Source organism: Excalfactoria chinensis, chromosome 1 (assembly GCF_039878825.1).
Source record: "Excalfactoria chinensis isolate bCotChi1 chromosome 1, bCotChi1.hap2, whole genome shotgun sequence".
NCBI classification, from domain to species: domain Eukaryota; kingdom Metazoa; phylum Chordata; class Aves; order Galliformes; family Phasianidae; genus Excalfactoria; species Excalfactoria chinensis.
Window position 1 is genome coordinate 98,636,929 of NC_092825.1, and position 17,354 is coordinate 98,654,282.

General features: G+C 38.3%; 1 protein-coding gene across 2 annotated transcripts in view; it reads left to right on the forward strand.

The window, feature by feature from the left end:
- Positions 1–9,180: 9,180 nt before the first annotated feature.
- MAP3K7CL (MAP3K7 C-terminal like) overlaps positions 9,181–17,354 on the forward strand; it is a 29,129-nt gene continuing 20,955 nt past the window's right edge. Inside the window, exons 1-3 of one of the 2 annotated variants that reach the window (XM_072353389.1) lie at positions 9,181–9,644; positions 11,758–11,902; positions 12,382–12,490. In XM_072353389.1, coding sequence (XP_072209490.1) covers positions 12,421–12,490 — 70 coding nt within the window. In that variant the 5' untranslated portion in view covers positions 9,181–9,644; positions 11,758–11,902; positions 12,382–12,420. Of the gene's footprint in view, positions 9,645–11,757; positions 11,903–12,121; positions 12,140–12,381; positions 12,491–17,354 lie in introns of those variants that run through there. The other variant, XM_072353381.1, reaches the window with a different exon arrangement.

Genomic DNA, 17,354 nt, shown 5'->3' on the forward strand with positions numbered 1-17,354 from the left:
TATGGGATGTGGAAACTTGGAGAACATCAAACTGAGGAGTGGGGGAAAGTCATTTTAGGCTGCACTTTCAAAAGATAGGAAATACTGGAACAGGATGGTGGGCTGAGGATTGGATAGCCAAAGACTTCTGCAGAAATAGCACTCAGTTAAAGTCATGAAGAGTGAAAGAAATCAAAACTGTTTGCAGACTCCTAGAAACAAGCTACTATCACATATGATCTGCATTTCTTTCACTCTGCTGATGCTAAATAAAGCAAATATAGCTAAGAGGTAGGATTGTGAGCTCAAGACCTCAGCTTAGGTTGGTTGCCACTTGAGCCACTGAGGTCTGGGATCTTTCTGCACTGTGTCCTGCCTTGATTCAGAGGAAAATTTGGAATTTTCTGAGGGTTAGTCTAAAACAATACTAAATTTTTAGAAAAGAAAAAGAAAAAAAGATTTTTTTCTTTTTTTATTCTTTTAATACCTAAATTCTCTACCCAAATAATCTTAAAGAGCTTGTTCAAGTAACTGTAAATTTTCTTTCTCGTATTACCCCTGCTCTTATTTGGGGATTGACCTTAGGTTTTGTATTTATATGTCTTCAGAATACACCTGTTGAGAAACCCATGAAGTCTCCAGAACTTAGGTCAGTGGTCTCCTGGCCCAGCTGTTTCTGAATCACAGAATCGTTTGAATTGGAAGAGACCTTAAAGTTTATACAGTTCCAACACCCCTGACATGGGTAGGGGCCTCTTGTACTAGGTCAGGTTACTCAAAACCCCATCCAGCCTAGACTAGAACAGTTCTGGAGATGGGGCATCGGGCCCAGGGACTGCAGAACTCCCTTCATCCTGCTGCCAGCATAGATCGTGACCCACCAGCATGACCTGGGGAACTTCCGTGTATCCCGTTATTTCCTGGCTGCTCTTTCAGCCCCATGTATCTGCCAGCAGCTGGGCAATTGGACTGATTCCATGCTTGTCTGTGAATCAAAAGAATTCAAAGGACACCTTTGCAGCCCTTTCTGCCCTGCATAAACTTTCCTAGATGTAAACAAATACGTCTTACAGAGTGATGCATAGGTTTTCCTACACAATTCCTTAAGTGTTTAAAGAAATATTGATAACTAAATGCTATGCACTTCTGCAAAGTAGGAGGTATGATACCACATTGCATAAAGAAGGGAATCATGCTTTAGTGTCATAAAAGTAGCCCTGGAGTGCATCTATGGCAAAATCTGGGACCATATCACAAGATTTGATTCCAATGTCACATGTTAAATCCCTAAACTGTGATCCCATGTCTGAACAGTAGTCACATCAACTATCACTTAAAAAACCTGCTAAGATGAAAAAATATACTACTGGTATTTAAGTTATACAGTAGGGGAAAAGTAATATTTATATAGGTATATAGTTAGATAAATGTCATATATGGACAATTGCCTAAGTATCATTTAAGCAGCGTGACATGATTTAAATCTAAAAAGTAAGCAGTAAGCATTTTTTAATTACAACTTCAAAACAGATAATTGTGAGTGTACCAGTGTTGTAACGTGTGCAGCAAGAGAACAGAATGGAACAGAATAGAACAGAATTGAACAGAATAGAATAGTTTGCTCAGAATGGACATTTCAAAGACCATCTAGTCCAATTGCCTGACCAGTTCAGGGGTAATCAAAAGTTAGAGCATTTTACTGGGGATATTATCCAAATGCCTCTTGAACCTGACAGCCATGGGGCTTCAACTGCATCTCTAGGAAGCCTGTTCCAATGTGTGACCACACTCACAGAGAAAAAGGTTTTTCCAAAAGTCAGCCTGAGCCTCCCCAGCACAGCTTTGTGTTTTTCCCATGCATCCAGTCATTGATTTCCAGAGAGAAGAGATCAATGCCTCCCTCTCTATATACTCACTCAGGAAGATGCACTCTTGACTTCTTCCAGACCAGACTTGACAATCTGAATGTCTTCAGCCAATCCTCACAGGCCATCCCTTCCAGCCCTGTTACCATCTTGTCTGCCTTCCTCTGGATGCTTTCAAGAATGTTTTTATACTGTGAAGCCTAGAAATGCCACACGTGAATTTTTTAGTAGTCAGTCTCTTGGGTGAAAATGGTTCAAAAATATACTAATACTTCACATTGGTTATTCTGATCTCCTAGCAGAAGTCCTTCTTGTCAGCCAGCTGGCAACAAAAGCAGAAGACATTAAACCAGTGCTTGAAGTAGCATGCTGTGTGGCAACAAGCCATGCCACCACTTGCTCTCTCACATTGAACATCAGCATGCCACATATATAGACAGAGATCATCTATGTTCCTAACAACTCCAGAAACTCTAAGAGAACAACTGGCTTGCTTGATCACTTACAGAGGTTTTGGATAGGTTGGCCCAGAAGACACCAATTCAACAGAAGGAAGAGTTGGAAGGTAGAGTCTACAGAACTCTGAACCACACTGCTACATTTTTTTTGCTTTATTTGAACTTCATTTGCTTTAGAAATAAAAGAAGTCATTTGACAATTAGACTTACTTTGTGCATGAACTCAGAAAAACACTGTGGAATAAGATCCAGAAAGAAATCATTTGGGATGAAAAACCCACAGCAGTCATTCAGCAATATATGATTCTATTTATGATGGTTTTGAAGAAATGTGTGTAACCCCCTTTGCTCTCTTAGACAGTCTGATGTCTGTCTTTCAAGCCATTAGCTTGGACGTTTGAACTCTAACACATAGTGAGGTACTTCATTATGCCTCCATGCCTCCAGTCCTTTGTGATATTGTGTGTTGAATTTCTGTTTCTACTGACATGTACAGAAGAACTAGAAAAGAAAAGGTGCTATTCTGATGAGATTTATATGAGATTATGAAGCTGAGAGCTAGTAATTGATTTTACATACTGGGATCACAGTCCAATCTAAAATAATAAAACACTGAGTATGTATTTCTAAGGGTATCATCCACAGCGTTTTTACTTTAAAACAAACACAAATAAATTCTTATGTTTTATGTCTAGGTGTCTGGGTTCCAGATACATAGTTCTGGTGTTTCTCCCTTTAATTCATTAGAGTGAATCCTTAGCATAATGTTGCAGAGACTCATAGAAAATCACTGGCAATACAAGCTGTTTAGTACTACTGGTACTGGAATTATCATTTCAACGAGCATGGGTCATATTGATAGCTGGTTTTGTTAATTTTAAACTAGTGACATTTTATTATGACTATAAAAATGTAGGAATGGAGTGAATAGACGGGAGTAATTTTCATTTCAGTTATTTCAATAGCAATTTCTTTAGTTCTACGCTGTGTTTAAAGACATAATACTCAAAAGGCAAACAGGGTGATGATCTGAGCTGTGCCCCAGAATGTGCAATTTGTCCCCAAAAATGTGTTACCCCACCTACCTTTCAGCTTTTGTTTTGATACCACTGGAGAATACTTGAGTCTTCAGTCTTACGTATCATAATGTTTCAGCGTTTCATCTGAAATAGATGGCTACCAGATGTTACAGCCTAACTGCACACATCTAGTGGAATTCAAAGTATGATCGAGCTTTACACATAGAGTTTCTGAACCTTGAAAGATGGGATTATTCAACATTTTTTAAGAGGATCCCTTAATTCAGATAATCTAGAGATCAGTATTCCCTGCTGCCTCCCTGCCAAGGAGGCATTCTTGTTGCTCTCACGAGAGAATCAGGACTGAGAGATCTCAAGCAGGAGCTATGGCAGCCCTGGTACAGTTCATGGTGTTAAGACAATCAGCTGGTACTGACAACAGAACTAAACAAAAGGAAAACAAGAATTAAAACAAAAAGAAGAGTACATGTTTAGTTTGGAGATTTCCTTTTATTCTTGGATTATTGTAGATGGCTACGTGAAGAAAATAATAAAGTTAAAACTGGGACACCATTAGAGGACTTACACAAAAGAGGTATGGGGAATCTTTTGCTTTGTTTGACAAACAGTGCTGAAGCAAAGGCATTTTCTAGAAGTGATTAAGGAGTTTGGCATGTTAATATACTGTAGTTGTGAACAGTTAGAATCAAAACTGTTAATAGGTTTCAAATGGCACAACATTGTACTGTCTTCATGCAGTTCTCTTTGTATTGTCTTCAAAGACTCTTTAACAGGAGATGGATGAATTTCTTAAATGTGTCCTCTAAGGGGCAGCATTGAAGAGCAGGTATTTATCTTCCATTCATAATCTGAGGTAAGTAAAAATCAGTGACTAGCAAATTAGTACTTATTCTCTGTTGTCTACAAATAAGGGTTTTCAAAGCTATTCAATATGTTTGAGAGTCATTACTGCTAATACTGTTAAAAATCCTGTGGCAGGTATATTTCAGTTAAAGTGCTGAAACCTCTGGCACAGAATATCAGCTGCTGCTGGGGATTCTGTCAGAGGTTCTTCTGGAGGCTGATTTCTACCTGACAGCAACAAAGTTTGATGAAGAAGTGTATTTTGAAAGTCTCACGGCTGTATCCACGGGACCAGGATGACCTCAGCCACCGTCAAGTAAGTCTGTAATGTTCTGCAGTATTTCCTCCAGGTAAGCTCTTTAGCAAGATAAATTAAGCATTTCCTTAGGACGAGGAAAGTCCAATTGAAGTGGAGTGATAACTTTTACATGACTGTAAGAGAGCTGTCCTTCTGTCCTAGGACAGTTTGTTATGGTTTAGTGACACAATCAGTAAATAAACTTGATGTATTTGTGTTGTAGTGATTTCAGGAAAGCACTAATGTTTCTATCTAGCCAGAGCTAGCTTTGACCGTTGGTCTGCTAATCAACCAATGCATTACTGCATACTTTCTATCCATATCCCTCTTCATCATTCCCTATTCGGATGACCTGCTGCTATTCTTCCTGTATTTAATTTCTAAAGGTTATTTGCATCTCTGTGCTGATGTGAGTGTATATTTGCACCTGTTAATTTCTGACAACAGTGATCCTTTTCCAGTAATATTTCTAACTTCAGCTTTCATCTTACTCTTCATCCAACAAATATTCAAGGACCTTTGGCAGCTTCCTGTCTCAGAGGTTTATGTTTTCTTCCTGTCAGCATCATTAGCTTCCCACAGTTTTTGTCTACAGATTGCTGGAGCTTTTCAATAGCCAGACTTTCAAATGATTCAAGTTGCAGTTATTTCCAGATGATCATAAGGCAGGTGAAAAAATGTTGAGCCAGCTCCTGTCATTCCACATTACCTTGACTAAGCCAGTGTTTTAAATTTCTCTTTAACAAAACAAACAAACGAATAAACAACAGCAGAAAAAAAAACAAACTCCACAACACTTCTTTACTCATTTCCATGCTGACTTGAAATAGTTACCCTTATAGAAGAGACTGAGTCAATAAAGAAATGTTATTTCTGTGGGTGGTGTGAAGGCACTTTTTCAATTACCATGACAGGCAAAATGGAATATACCATCCAGCTTTTAATGTCTGGCAAATTCTGAGCTTTGCAATCAAGGTGTTTTGGTTTTTGTTGTTATTGTAGTTGCTGTTTTCCCTAATTTTACATGTAATGTGCATCTAAAATTGTAACTCACCAGTTCTTATGCCTTTAAAGTCAATTCTCCTTGGAAAGGAGCAGCTTCAGCCTGGTAAGCCTCAGTCTAAGTAAAGGGGACCAAATGTCTCCCGTAGAGGTTTCTTTTAACAATTTTTTTGCTACAGCAATAACATGCAGCAAAATCAGAGATATCCAAAACTGATTCTTTTCGTGCTCAGAGGAATTCGTAAAATGAAGATTTTGCTGTAGGAGCAATTTTAAGCAAAGGATTTTTTATTATTTTTATTTTATTTTATTTTTTTCCATTTCTCCTTGGGACATCTTCCATATGATGGAATATTTAAAGTGTATTTTTAAATAGTGACTGACAATCTGTGAAACACCATTTTAGCACGAATGAGATCATATGCTACTAAAATACTACTTATACTAGGAAGCTGAGATGAATTGAGAGTAGCTCAGCTAAGAAAAGAGAAGGCAACAGGTGTTTTATTAGATAGCAGATATTGGCTTTTTTTCTTTTTACATCTGTAGAATAACTTATACTTCATTCTAAAAATGTTACAAATTTGCATGTCTCTGCTACTGAGCATCAGTGACTTTCAGTGTCCTTGATTTAGTGTATGTTTCTTTAAGATGTTTCTGATGACATCCTCTTCTTATCACCAGTTTTCCAGTGTGATAAAGCATTAACAAAATTTTGTTTGAGTAGCAGGCATCTGATGTGTAAGACTATGCTGGAAAGGAAACAGGGCAGGCTGTGCCCTGCACAAAATAAAATAAAATGAAATTAAATGAAATAAAGTAAAATAACAGGGTTATAGGCATCCTGAAATTTTCACAAATATGACAAGGTGTATATGCAGACTGCTATAAAGTATTCTTTGTGTTGCAATAAATGGGTGAACAGTTTTCTTAGATGCGTAGATTTCAATCAGACTACAGAATAGGAGAAGCAGGATGCATCTCCTTCCCAGATTTATTATGTCTTCAGCTACTAGTTTCAGCAAATCACAGTATTGAAGCACCCTGGATTTCAATTTCCCCGTTGTTTAAAATGGATTTATTCTCTGCTTTATTGCTGTAAAGTAATTTTAAAAAAACCTTTTAAAATGTGCTATTTAAGTCCATATTGTTATTTTTTGTAGAACCCCATTAGTAAATGTATGACAAAATGGTTACAGTAAAATCATTCAGCTTGATATTTCAGATTTAATGTCCTTTATATAGAATGCCACAATGTTCTCAGATTCTTAAAATATGCTGCCTTACAAGAAGTAGTAATTCCAGGTGGCCAAGCATTGTGTAAAGCATAGAACTGATATTTAAATGAATTTAAATCATGGGCTGTTTGGTTTGTACAATTTTGATATCTTAGTTCATGATTAATAGCCTTCTGGAGAAGAACCCAACTTACGGGTGTGCGCATTCAGTGAAGCACAGGTGTTTCCATTTGCTTTTGTAAACCATATATAATAATATAGATCTAGATAGAAACACTGACATTTAAAAATATGTGTACAATGGATTCCAAACGTGATTATGAACTCAATTTTCAAATATATATGCTGTTTAAACGGAGTACAACTGAAGTGTCAGTCTGGAAATGTGGAGTGTCAGAGCTGTCTGGAAAAGCCACTCCTGAGCTATTCAGCCATACTTTCTGGTCAACACCCTTGCTGTTATGACTACTGAAGTTCTTGCATGTCATAAGGTTTTATGCAGAGAGCCTTTTTAGGCTTTATCATAATGACATGTAATGAGGGCACCTGTACCATCTGAATGTCATCTGTCCACATAAGCAGAAGAGATTACATAGGACCGTAGAATCATTAAGGCTGGAAAAGACCTCTAACATCACCCAGTCTAACCATCAGCCCAACCCCACCATGCCCACTGCCCAAGTCCCTTATTGCCACATCCACACAGCTTGTGGACATGTCCAGGGATGGTGACTGCACCACCTCCCTGGGCAGCCTGTGCCACTGCATCACCACTCTTGCTGAGAAGAAATGCTTCCTGATATCCAACCTGAATCTCTCCTGGAGCAATTTGAGGCTGTTCCTTCTCATCCTATCACTGTTACCTGGGAGAAGAGGCCAACCCCTGCCTTGCCACAGCCTCCTCTCAGGTGGCTGTAGAGAATGATGGGTCACCCCTGAGCCTCTTCTCTGGACTGAACAAATCAAGTTCCCTCAGCTTCTCCCCATCCAATTGGTGCTCCAGACCCCTAACAGGTCTGTTCCCTTCCCTAGACACACCCTGGGGCCTCAATGTCTTTTCTGTATGGAGAAGCCCCAGACTGATTTCAGTGAAACCTTGGCTCTGTGGAAACAGAAAAAAAAAAGTATTTTTTAGTAATGTCAGTGAAGTGAGGACTTTCTGTATTTCCAAATACTTTCCCAATAGCTAGTCCCAGAGATGGAGATCAGTATTAGCTGCTGATGCTATTGATCTGTAGAAAGTTATTATAAATAGTGATTATGACTGGAGATAAATATCTCTCCTTCCAAAGGAGACATGCAGGGAAGAACCATCATTTTGTTTGTTCGTTTGTTTGTTTTCAGAAATATATCAAGAGAAAAGGATGAGCGTAGTCAGAGATGTATTTCTGGTTTTGACTATCTGAGCCTAATGCTTGCTTTGAAATCACAGTTCAGGTCAGAAGATTGCCTCACCAGACGCCTAAACTAATGGTATGGCTCTCTGATACCCTTCTGGATCATTGCTGGTGGAAAGGCTACAGAATATCTCTGTAGTTTGGTCATTCCAGAGTATGAAAAAGGTCTTGTGAGGGCAGATGATGAGCTCCTGGGATCTACAATGATTAGAGCAATCATAGGCTAAAGCCAGAAACTGAGGAGGGGCTGAAGCTGAGAATGAAGATCTGACTTCAGAGAGCCTTTACACCTCAACTTGTCCTGCAACTTCTGTGTGTCTCAGCTGAGCTAACAGAAGAATCTAGCAATTCCTCCACTTGGGTTAGATAAACCATTTCCATCTGGAGTTTAGAGATTAATACACCTTCAAAACATAACTTGAAATATATATATGTGTGTATGTGTGTGTGTGTGTGTATACATATATAGATAGACAGATAGATAGATAGAGATATATAAAGAACCCCTTTTTCGATAATATTCTGTGTACTCATTTTGTAATTGTTTTCCATTTTTTCTCCACTTCTTTAATTACAGTGGTAGCAGTCAATCTAATAAAATTACGTAGGCAGTACACATGCCTGATATAAACTGAAGCTCTTTTGTGATGGTTCAAGATTTCCCTCTGAATTACTTGCTTGCAGTTTCGAAGCTGAGAAATGCTATCAGAAATCACACTGGGAAATCTCTGAGTTCAGTCAAGTCTCTGATTTAGTCAGCTTCGGTTATTGCCATCATTATCAGTTCATCTATAAATACATCTGCTTTCACGGTGCATGCATTCTGAAATGTGCCGCTGCCTCTCCGGAGCTGCAGTGCCATTGCTTGCTATTAGCTGAGCCTCACTTCACCGCAGCCAGCGCGAACCGAGCCCAAAACACCGAGCCCATCCCTTGTTGTTAGCTCTGATCGTTGCTGCTATCATTTGATAGTCCGCTTGTAGCCGGTCCAAGTTGGCAATGTCACCCCAAGCTGATTGGAGCCACAGACATTTTTGCTGACTGGAGTCATGCTATCTTTGCCAGTTTGCTGGAATAGACACAGACACTGATTGGGTCATGCTGAAAACATTCCTGTCCTATGAAGCAAGTCTGTTTGTATTTTAGGTTTGCCAGGACTAATGAATTAAAAATCTTGAGCTCGCCACAGCTTGCTGTTTAATAATGCCTGTGACAGAAGGATTTTTTCCTCCCTGAAGCATGACAGCATCATAACCCCTCGCCACTGGAAAGGAGAGGAAGGAAAAGCGGAATTGTGAAGAAAAGCGGAAAAGGGTGATCTTCTGGGACGGCAAAGCCCATGGGAAGTGCAGGTAGCAGCATGTTGCCCTGACAGCTGTCTCAGCTTCTCAGACCTTGTCAGTTTGTTGCTATGCAGCAGGTGCAGCCTTTTCTTTTATTGAAGCTTTACTCCATAAAGGCAACGACAAGCCAAGGCAGTGGCTGGCTCTGGATTATACAAGTGCAGACACTCCAGTAAGTGAGGTAAGGCAACAGGTGTGAAAACTGAACTAAACTGATAGGGCTGTAACAACACTTAGATTATGTGGGTTCTGCTATAGACTTTTTATGAAGCATCAGCAGCCAGTGCTATAGGCAATTGTCATGAGCTAGGGGGCTGCTCATTAAAGGACATTAAATTCCAGGTTGCCCACTCACATTCATCTGTCTACAGCGATACTGTTCATCATGTGTGGAGAAGGCGGGTGGGATGGGGGCAGCCAGGCTGTGTGTTTCCTGCATCACCTCGTTTGCACACAGAATGCTTACACCTCTCTCTGTACTCTCATTGCTTTTTGTGATGAAGAGCTTGAGGATGCTGCACAAAACTGATTGAAGGTATAAATGTGTTATAAGAAACCAGAAAGCAGAGTAATTGCTCTGTATAAAGATGTGATTTTTTTTTTATTTTTTTATTTTATTTTTTTTGTGTGTGTGTGTGTGCTTGTGTGTGAATTAGAATAAAATGAAAACTTTCTTTTGTGTCATGACAGAAATCACCATTACTTACTGAAAGGGTAATGATTCTTGCCCTCAGACAGTTAAGTGGTTAAGAGAGCTAATTTAAAGATAATGAAGACCACAGACTATGCATTTTGAATAAGGCAACAAGTTTGTTCCAAACAGTATTGCTATAGAAGTTTGAATCCTCTAGCAGAACGTATCATTTTAGTTTCTTAGGCTATGATAATGAATTGTGAAGTGGAAGACCACTTCTATAGTAGATGTCAGGGGAATGATAAAGAATGATAAGTAGCCTTGTTTCAAGGATGTGCTTATCATTTAAAATCTTTTCCTCTTATTCTTATACTGGGGAGACGGTAAAAAAGGTCAAACACTTTTGGATTAGCAGTTCTGTTGTCTTTTAAGAAAATGGAATGTCTCAAATATTTCTCACAAAGTGTTTCCAGAATAAGAGAGAAAGATCATAATTTATGATAGATATATAATAGAGTATTTCAATTGACTCTAGAGATCTTTGAGACTACAACCATACACTGTGGCAGTTATTTGACCTTTGTTCATCTCCACCCAATAAATATCAGTTCAAATTTTTGTGTCTCGATGAATAGTAAGTGGGAATAAGGAATAATCCCTGGTATTTTTCATGTGTCAGCAGAAAAAGAAATTCTTACCTCCAAATGAGATTTATTTAGTGATATTAGAATATTTTCAGAAAAAGTAAGGCTATTAAATAACAATTTCTTTGATTACGGTTAATTCTAATGAATGATTGTGTAACATTGCTACAGAGTAACTGTATCTGTTAGCTAAATATTAATGCAGATGGAGGCTGAAATTAATGGGCCAAATGCAAATTTGATATTCTTCCACTGACTGCAAGGCAGTGATGCCAGGGAAGAATTTGATTCACTCATGCATCACCAAGGAAGACTGTAATCCTGTGATATTTTTCTGTTCTATTGACTTTCTGAGACTGCCAAATAATTAAGTGTAAATTGGAATGGGTTGTTGGGATTTCAGTGCAATATAATCACTGTTTCACTGAAAAACTGCAAGATTATTGGCTTAGGAAATTGGCTTGTGTTTTCACTACTAAATGCTATGTTCTTAGTGATATATGGTACAACATTTAGCTTTTTTTTTTTTTTTTTTTTCCTGAAAAATTTAGTTTCTAATTGACCCTGGAGTTTTTTATGGTGATTTAAAAGCTACTCTCATTATTTGTCCACATTGTTGGTATGAGTACAATGCATTCTGGATAGCATAGTCTTCAGTCCTATAATAATTTCGTTATGGGCAGATCTCTGGCATGCATGAAGTCCCACTGACTTCATGTTCTTCACATATGGAGTTAATCAGAAAGTTAATATCTGTGAATTTCAGCAGCTCTGTGCTAGTTATATGACAAGATCAAGTTTGCGTTCATCTACTTGGTAGAGTTCAATCAAAACCATTCATTCAAATGCTTAATGGTTCAATAGTTCACAGTTCACCAGAACTGTGAGCACAACTTTTGGATGTTTGAAGATACTTTGATTATACTAGTGCAGATCAGTAGTAAAAAACTTCTTTGTTACTCAACGATTCTTTGTTGCTCTGCTTGAAGTGAATTAGCAGTTTTCTTAATGGACAGGGTCTCATCTCATTAAAACCACTTTTGGGAGCTGCTGGTCTCAGAAGAAATTCCAAGGACTACATAAGGTCCTGATCCGGGAGGCAAACCCATGCAGAAAGACCCCTACATCTGCACAGAAGTCCGCTGAAGAACCACCACCAAGGTTTGGCAAGCCATTAACATTCTGTCCATTGACTGGGGGAGTACGGGTGGAAGGTAGGAGGTTGGGTGCCTCCTCATTGACACCATCTGGAGTGGTGTGCACGTTTCCAATCACATGGCAGGCTTGGGGTCATGTTACTCTCAATTCCCCACCCCTTCTTCCTTCTTCACCTTCAGAACCAGGCAGCATTGCCACGAGTCAAGGCTTGCTGAAGGGGCAATGGCGGGGAGCAAGCAGGTGAGGAGAGGGGAAGCTTCCTTTGCCATTGTTCTTTCTAATCTGCAAATAGCAAATGAAGGGCAGTCTGCACTTGAATCCTTTTTAAATGGATAAGTGAAATGTCATTCCCTTGGCTTTGATTCTAAACATTGCTTAGTTAGAATGAGAAAGGTAGCTATGAATGCATGAGAAGCATTAAAACTCATTTACTGAATGGTATCACATGCTCTGTAATAAATGTATTGTTTATATTATTGCAGCTGGAACAAACAAGTAAAAGCATTGGCTCAAGTGCCCACATGATCACCACCGCCAGGGTACCTGCTGATAAGCCAGTACGAATTGCCTTCAGCCTGGATGAATCCCCAGGTACAATTTAATTTACAGATTAAACCACAAGGAAGTGACTGCTTTAATTTTTTACATGTTTTTATGAGTGTCTACAATATCAAATGAAGTCCAGAGTTATGGCAGGATTTTCTTCCTGAGTGGTAGTGTATGATCAGTTTTCTTGACCAGTGGCTTTTAATGTTTCTGTTAATAATTTAATTAGACTAAGATGTCTGACTGACAATTTATATATATATATTTATATATATATTTTTTCTTCCCAATGGTTTGAGGAAGATAGACTTAAGATTTTAATTAAATATCAAAATCATTTGTTTTCACAGTATGCTTGATTTTCAGGCAATTTTAAAATAATAAAAGAAAAGGGACATTTTGTAATGACAGTGAGGCTAGAACAGGAAGAGACTTTCACTTCAACAGGAAGGTTGGAAAGTGCCACACGTGTCCAGCCTGGTGAAAGGTTTCAGGAAACGGATGCCCCACATGGCATGTTCTCTGAGAAAGCAGCAGAAATTTCATTGATGTTTATCCTGTCAGCTAGTGCTGACTGAGCATTAATTTCCTCAGATATGCTCTGTCTGTAAGTGGCTCCTTTGGACTTCAGAATAAATGAATATTTTTAGTTTGTATCTTAAATACTATTAAGATCTGGAGAGCCATTGAAACACAATAAAAAATCAGGGTGTGACAATGTAAAAGCTAGGAAGCATCTTAAATAAAGTTGACTGAGCTGTTGATAAAGGTGAGTCACTGTCTGAGATTTGTTGATGGCGTGAAATCTAAGGATCTCTGATAAGGATAACTGAAACCCATTGCTGTCGAGTGCCTTATGGGACAGGATAATATGTGAAGTCTCTTCCTGAGCTTTCTGAGAATAATCTTAGCTTGGATATCATTTTCTCTTTTTGTAAAATATCATAGAATATACTTTATATTCCCTAGCTAATTATTGCATAATACCATTTTACAGTGATTAGTCTGAAATAAAATATCATCCCTTATGCAAGGAGATTTCAAAACAAACATTTCTATTATTGCACATAACTTGCAGTTTATAAAGATGAGTAACACACAAATATTGGGAGAAGAAATATAAAGAAATAGATGTGGCTGTCTATGTGCCCTCTTTTCATAAGTGACAGTAACATGCTAATTACGCTTTTATTACAGAAAGTAATAATGAATCCTTCTCACCTCTGAAGATATAGTGGCATGGTACATTTCTTACAAGATTTTTGTCAAATCTAGGTCTTGGAGAAAGACTGAAAAGAAAGGGGAGTGATCTTATGAATTTTGGACAGAGAATGCTTATGCTGTAAGCAAGTCAGGGAAAGCTGAGACCATGGGAAAATCAAAGAGGGTAGAGTGGTTTGTGACAGGAGACGGCAATAGGAAATAACAAGGTTGTGAATAGCTTGGAAGAAGAGGGACATGAAAGGCAGGAAGCCTAGCTTCCTTATCATTGCATCATATTTATTTTTTACTTCTCTATCCTGCTAACAATTTCAGCCTCTCTTAACATTTACAGAGGGAATCTCAGTTGCAGAAAGGTAATCTTTTTCTGTTACATTCTGTTAAAACTTCCCATAGTTTTGAGTCATTTATTACTTATAGACAAGTGTTCCAGCAATATGCAGTCCACAATCTTTGAGTACTGATAAAGCTAAATAGCAACCAGTAAAGGGAGTGCCATATATTTCTCTGCATGACACCTCCTTGGGGGCTAGTAAGAGGTCTAAACTGACACCCAGTTTTACTACATCACAAGATTTCTACTCTTTCTTTTAGAAGTAACATATAAATATTATTACCTTTTACGTTATAAATGTTATTACGTTTACTGTTCTTAAATACTATTACGTTTAATATATTCAAAGAAGGCAAAGCAAAGAAACTTTTGTAAGGTTTCCAAACTTAAAATAAACCATAGTCAGATCAAGATAGTATAAAGAACCATGTAGCACATTTTTTAAGATGAGCTGGTTATGTACAGGAAGTCCTTCACCAAGACTAAGTTGTGACGGAATCTCCCTGACTTAAACTTTTCCTTGAATTTTATCTCATTTGAAAGACACAGTGATAGGTTTCACCAAGTAACGCTGCATTATCCTTCCAGGGGCTGTACCACAGCTTACTTGGAGGAACTTGCAGCATAACTAGATATAAAAAGGGGAAATGGAATGTTTCTTCTGGGTGGTGATTATCTCACTGGCTAGGATTGTAACCAAGCGCTGGGTGTGAGAAGCAGTGAAAGGAGAAACTGCTCTCAGCTCATGAGAAGAGATTACTTTGTGTTAACTGACCTACAAGACGGGAGCTTGCCTATCTTGAGTACACAAGAAATAACTTAATTGTGTTATATTATTTGTCAGTCAACACTTTGCTCTGTGCTTTGTGCAACATTTTAATATGAGTGTTGGCAAACCAGTTCCTTAAAAGTCCCAAGAACAGCAGCTGATTTGGGTGCTATATAAGATGACAGTTTTATTGTGTATCACTTATTACTGTATATATAGATATCTATGTTTGGCTCTTTTATTCACGTTCACTAAGCTGGCATCAAACATAGGTTTCCCAGAGTATGCCAGCACACCATATTGCAACAGTTTGACTTAAGGTACTGTTTTAAATTAACAGATTGGAGACATGTAGTATCAGTCTATCTTATATCAATTGGGAAATTTATACAAGTTAAACTGAATACGATGTTTCAAAATTTAAATAAGTGGTCCCAAAAAGAAAGTTCATTTTAATTTATCAACAACAATTTATTTAAACCAATGAAATTCAGTATATTCTAATTTATGTCATTAAATCTTATTTACTGATTATATCATTAAAACAGAAACATTCTTAAGTGTAGTGTACTGGATATGTATTGTCTAGTAGTTCTAAAAAAACTGTGTAGGTAAATATATCTTTAATTTCCCTTCCAGAATAAAAGCTTGAATCTAACAGAAGAATTCTGGTAGCAATGTGGTCATAAATTACTGCTCTACCTCTGGTAGCACTCTCTGGGAAAAAAATCATAAATAACAAAGGCAAAATATACCTCTTTTAATAAAACTGACAGACATAGTATTTTTGCTAGCCAAAGCCCTACTCAATTTTCATTTCTAATGGTAATAGAGACTTTCCAACTGATAATATAAGGATTGAAAACTAATGGAGATTGATAAAATATATGAGTGAAATTTATAAAGCCTGTTTTCCAAAACTACAGTTAGCCTACAAGTTAAGTGACTTGGTCCTTGGAAATGATGAAAATCATCACATACCACTCACCTCATCTTACTCTCTGTTTCTTATCTAAGGTCATGCTGTTAGCTCCTGAGGGGGAAATGTGCTGCCAGTGTGGCTGTCTGTTCAGGGGCTGGCATGATTGGCCCATTTTTTGAGGTCTTATGGGCATTTTTTGTGATATAAATAAGAAATTCTTGGAGGGGAACAACATAAGAACACTGCAGTAAATTTGCTTTTTAGTTTGGGCTCGTGCATGTCTTTGCAGCCCCAAATGTTTAATAAATCCTATGTGCAAGACCGTATTAGGATAGGAAGTACCTACTTGTTGTATTTTGGGGAAGTTAGGAGCCTACGTGAGATATCCTCAAAGGGACAGAGGCTGTACATTCCTCATAGGACACTTTAGGCTTCGGTTGAAGGTATACTGAGTAGGAGGGTTTTGCTCTTACCTCTTGTGTTATGGGCTGTGCTATTTTTGGGAGCTCTGCAACTCTTATTATTGAGCAAGCCTTCATAGCCTATTCCTGGGTCAGGCAGTGACCATTCCTCACTATTTTATGCGTGAGGTAACTGAGGGGTTGCGTAAGGTCGCTTCGGGCAGGACTGTGAATAGAACCCAGGGAGTTTCACACGGTGGTGCCAAGTCCCAGTCACTTAGCCACACAGCCTTCCAGGATGAACTCGATCAGTCTGTGCTCATCTGTCAGTAACCAGCACTGTAGTTACTGGGCCTCACTGCCCTCAAGGGCCAATGCCGGACCCCCTGTAACACAGTTTTCTAGTTGTGTCCAACTGTCAGTTGCAGTTGGGTTTGAGAACTTTTCCTGTGCAAGGGCTGATCCACTTACAGGATAACAGCCTGCTTATGTTACCAATTTAATTCTTTAATTTAGGAGGAAGAGATCTGAATGCACTTGCCTACGCATGCAGGGGAGAAAATTAGTATCTGATTGTATAATTAAAGACTGGATCATAAGTCAGTTACTCGAGGAAGCAGAGTTGTGATTGGCATTTCCGAAATTTTGAGTGCTTGATTTAGCAACCTTAATGTGCTTTTAACACATTTAAGTGTTTATGTTCTATTTCTGGCTATCTCTGTGGAGATCCATGAGATACTGTAATTTGTGAGTTCATGCTGCAAACGAATCAGATGTTGTTCTTTAAGTACTTATCAACTGTATCCCATATCCCAATACATATATATATATCCCAAAGTTATCCCTATATAGGAAGAGACAGGAGTGTTACTCTTCATTGTACCAAGCGTTCTGTCAGTCAGACAGTAGAATGTGAGGGATTTTTCTTATCTGTCTACATCATGGAAGTCTGTGGTATTGAAATTTCCAGGAGGCCAAAACATAGTTAAGTAAGCTTTCCGGAAAGTGTGATTTGTTCTTAAATGCACATTAGTGTATGTTGGGGGACTGAATGCATCACTAATAGGTGATACACCTTTTGTGCAAAGAAAGTCAGTGTTAATGTAGTTCAGCTTTCTAAATCTGATTGCTCGAGTGAATCTCTGTGCCATTAAAATAAATCCATCATCACCTTTATATGAATAGATGTGATCAGCAGGGAGACAAGAGCTCACCTGCACAACAAAGGTTGAGTGGCTTAGCCATTCATTTGTTACATTACT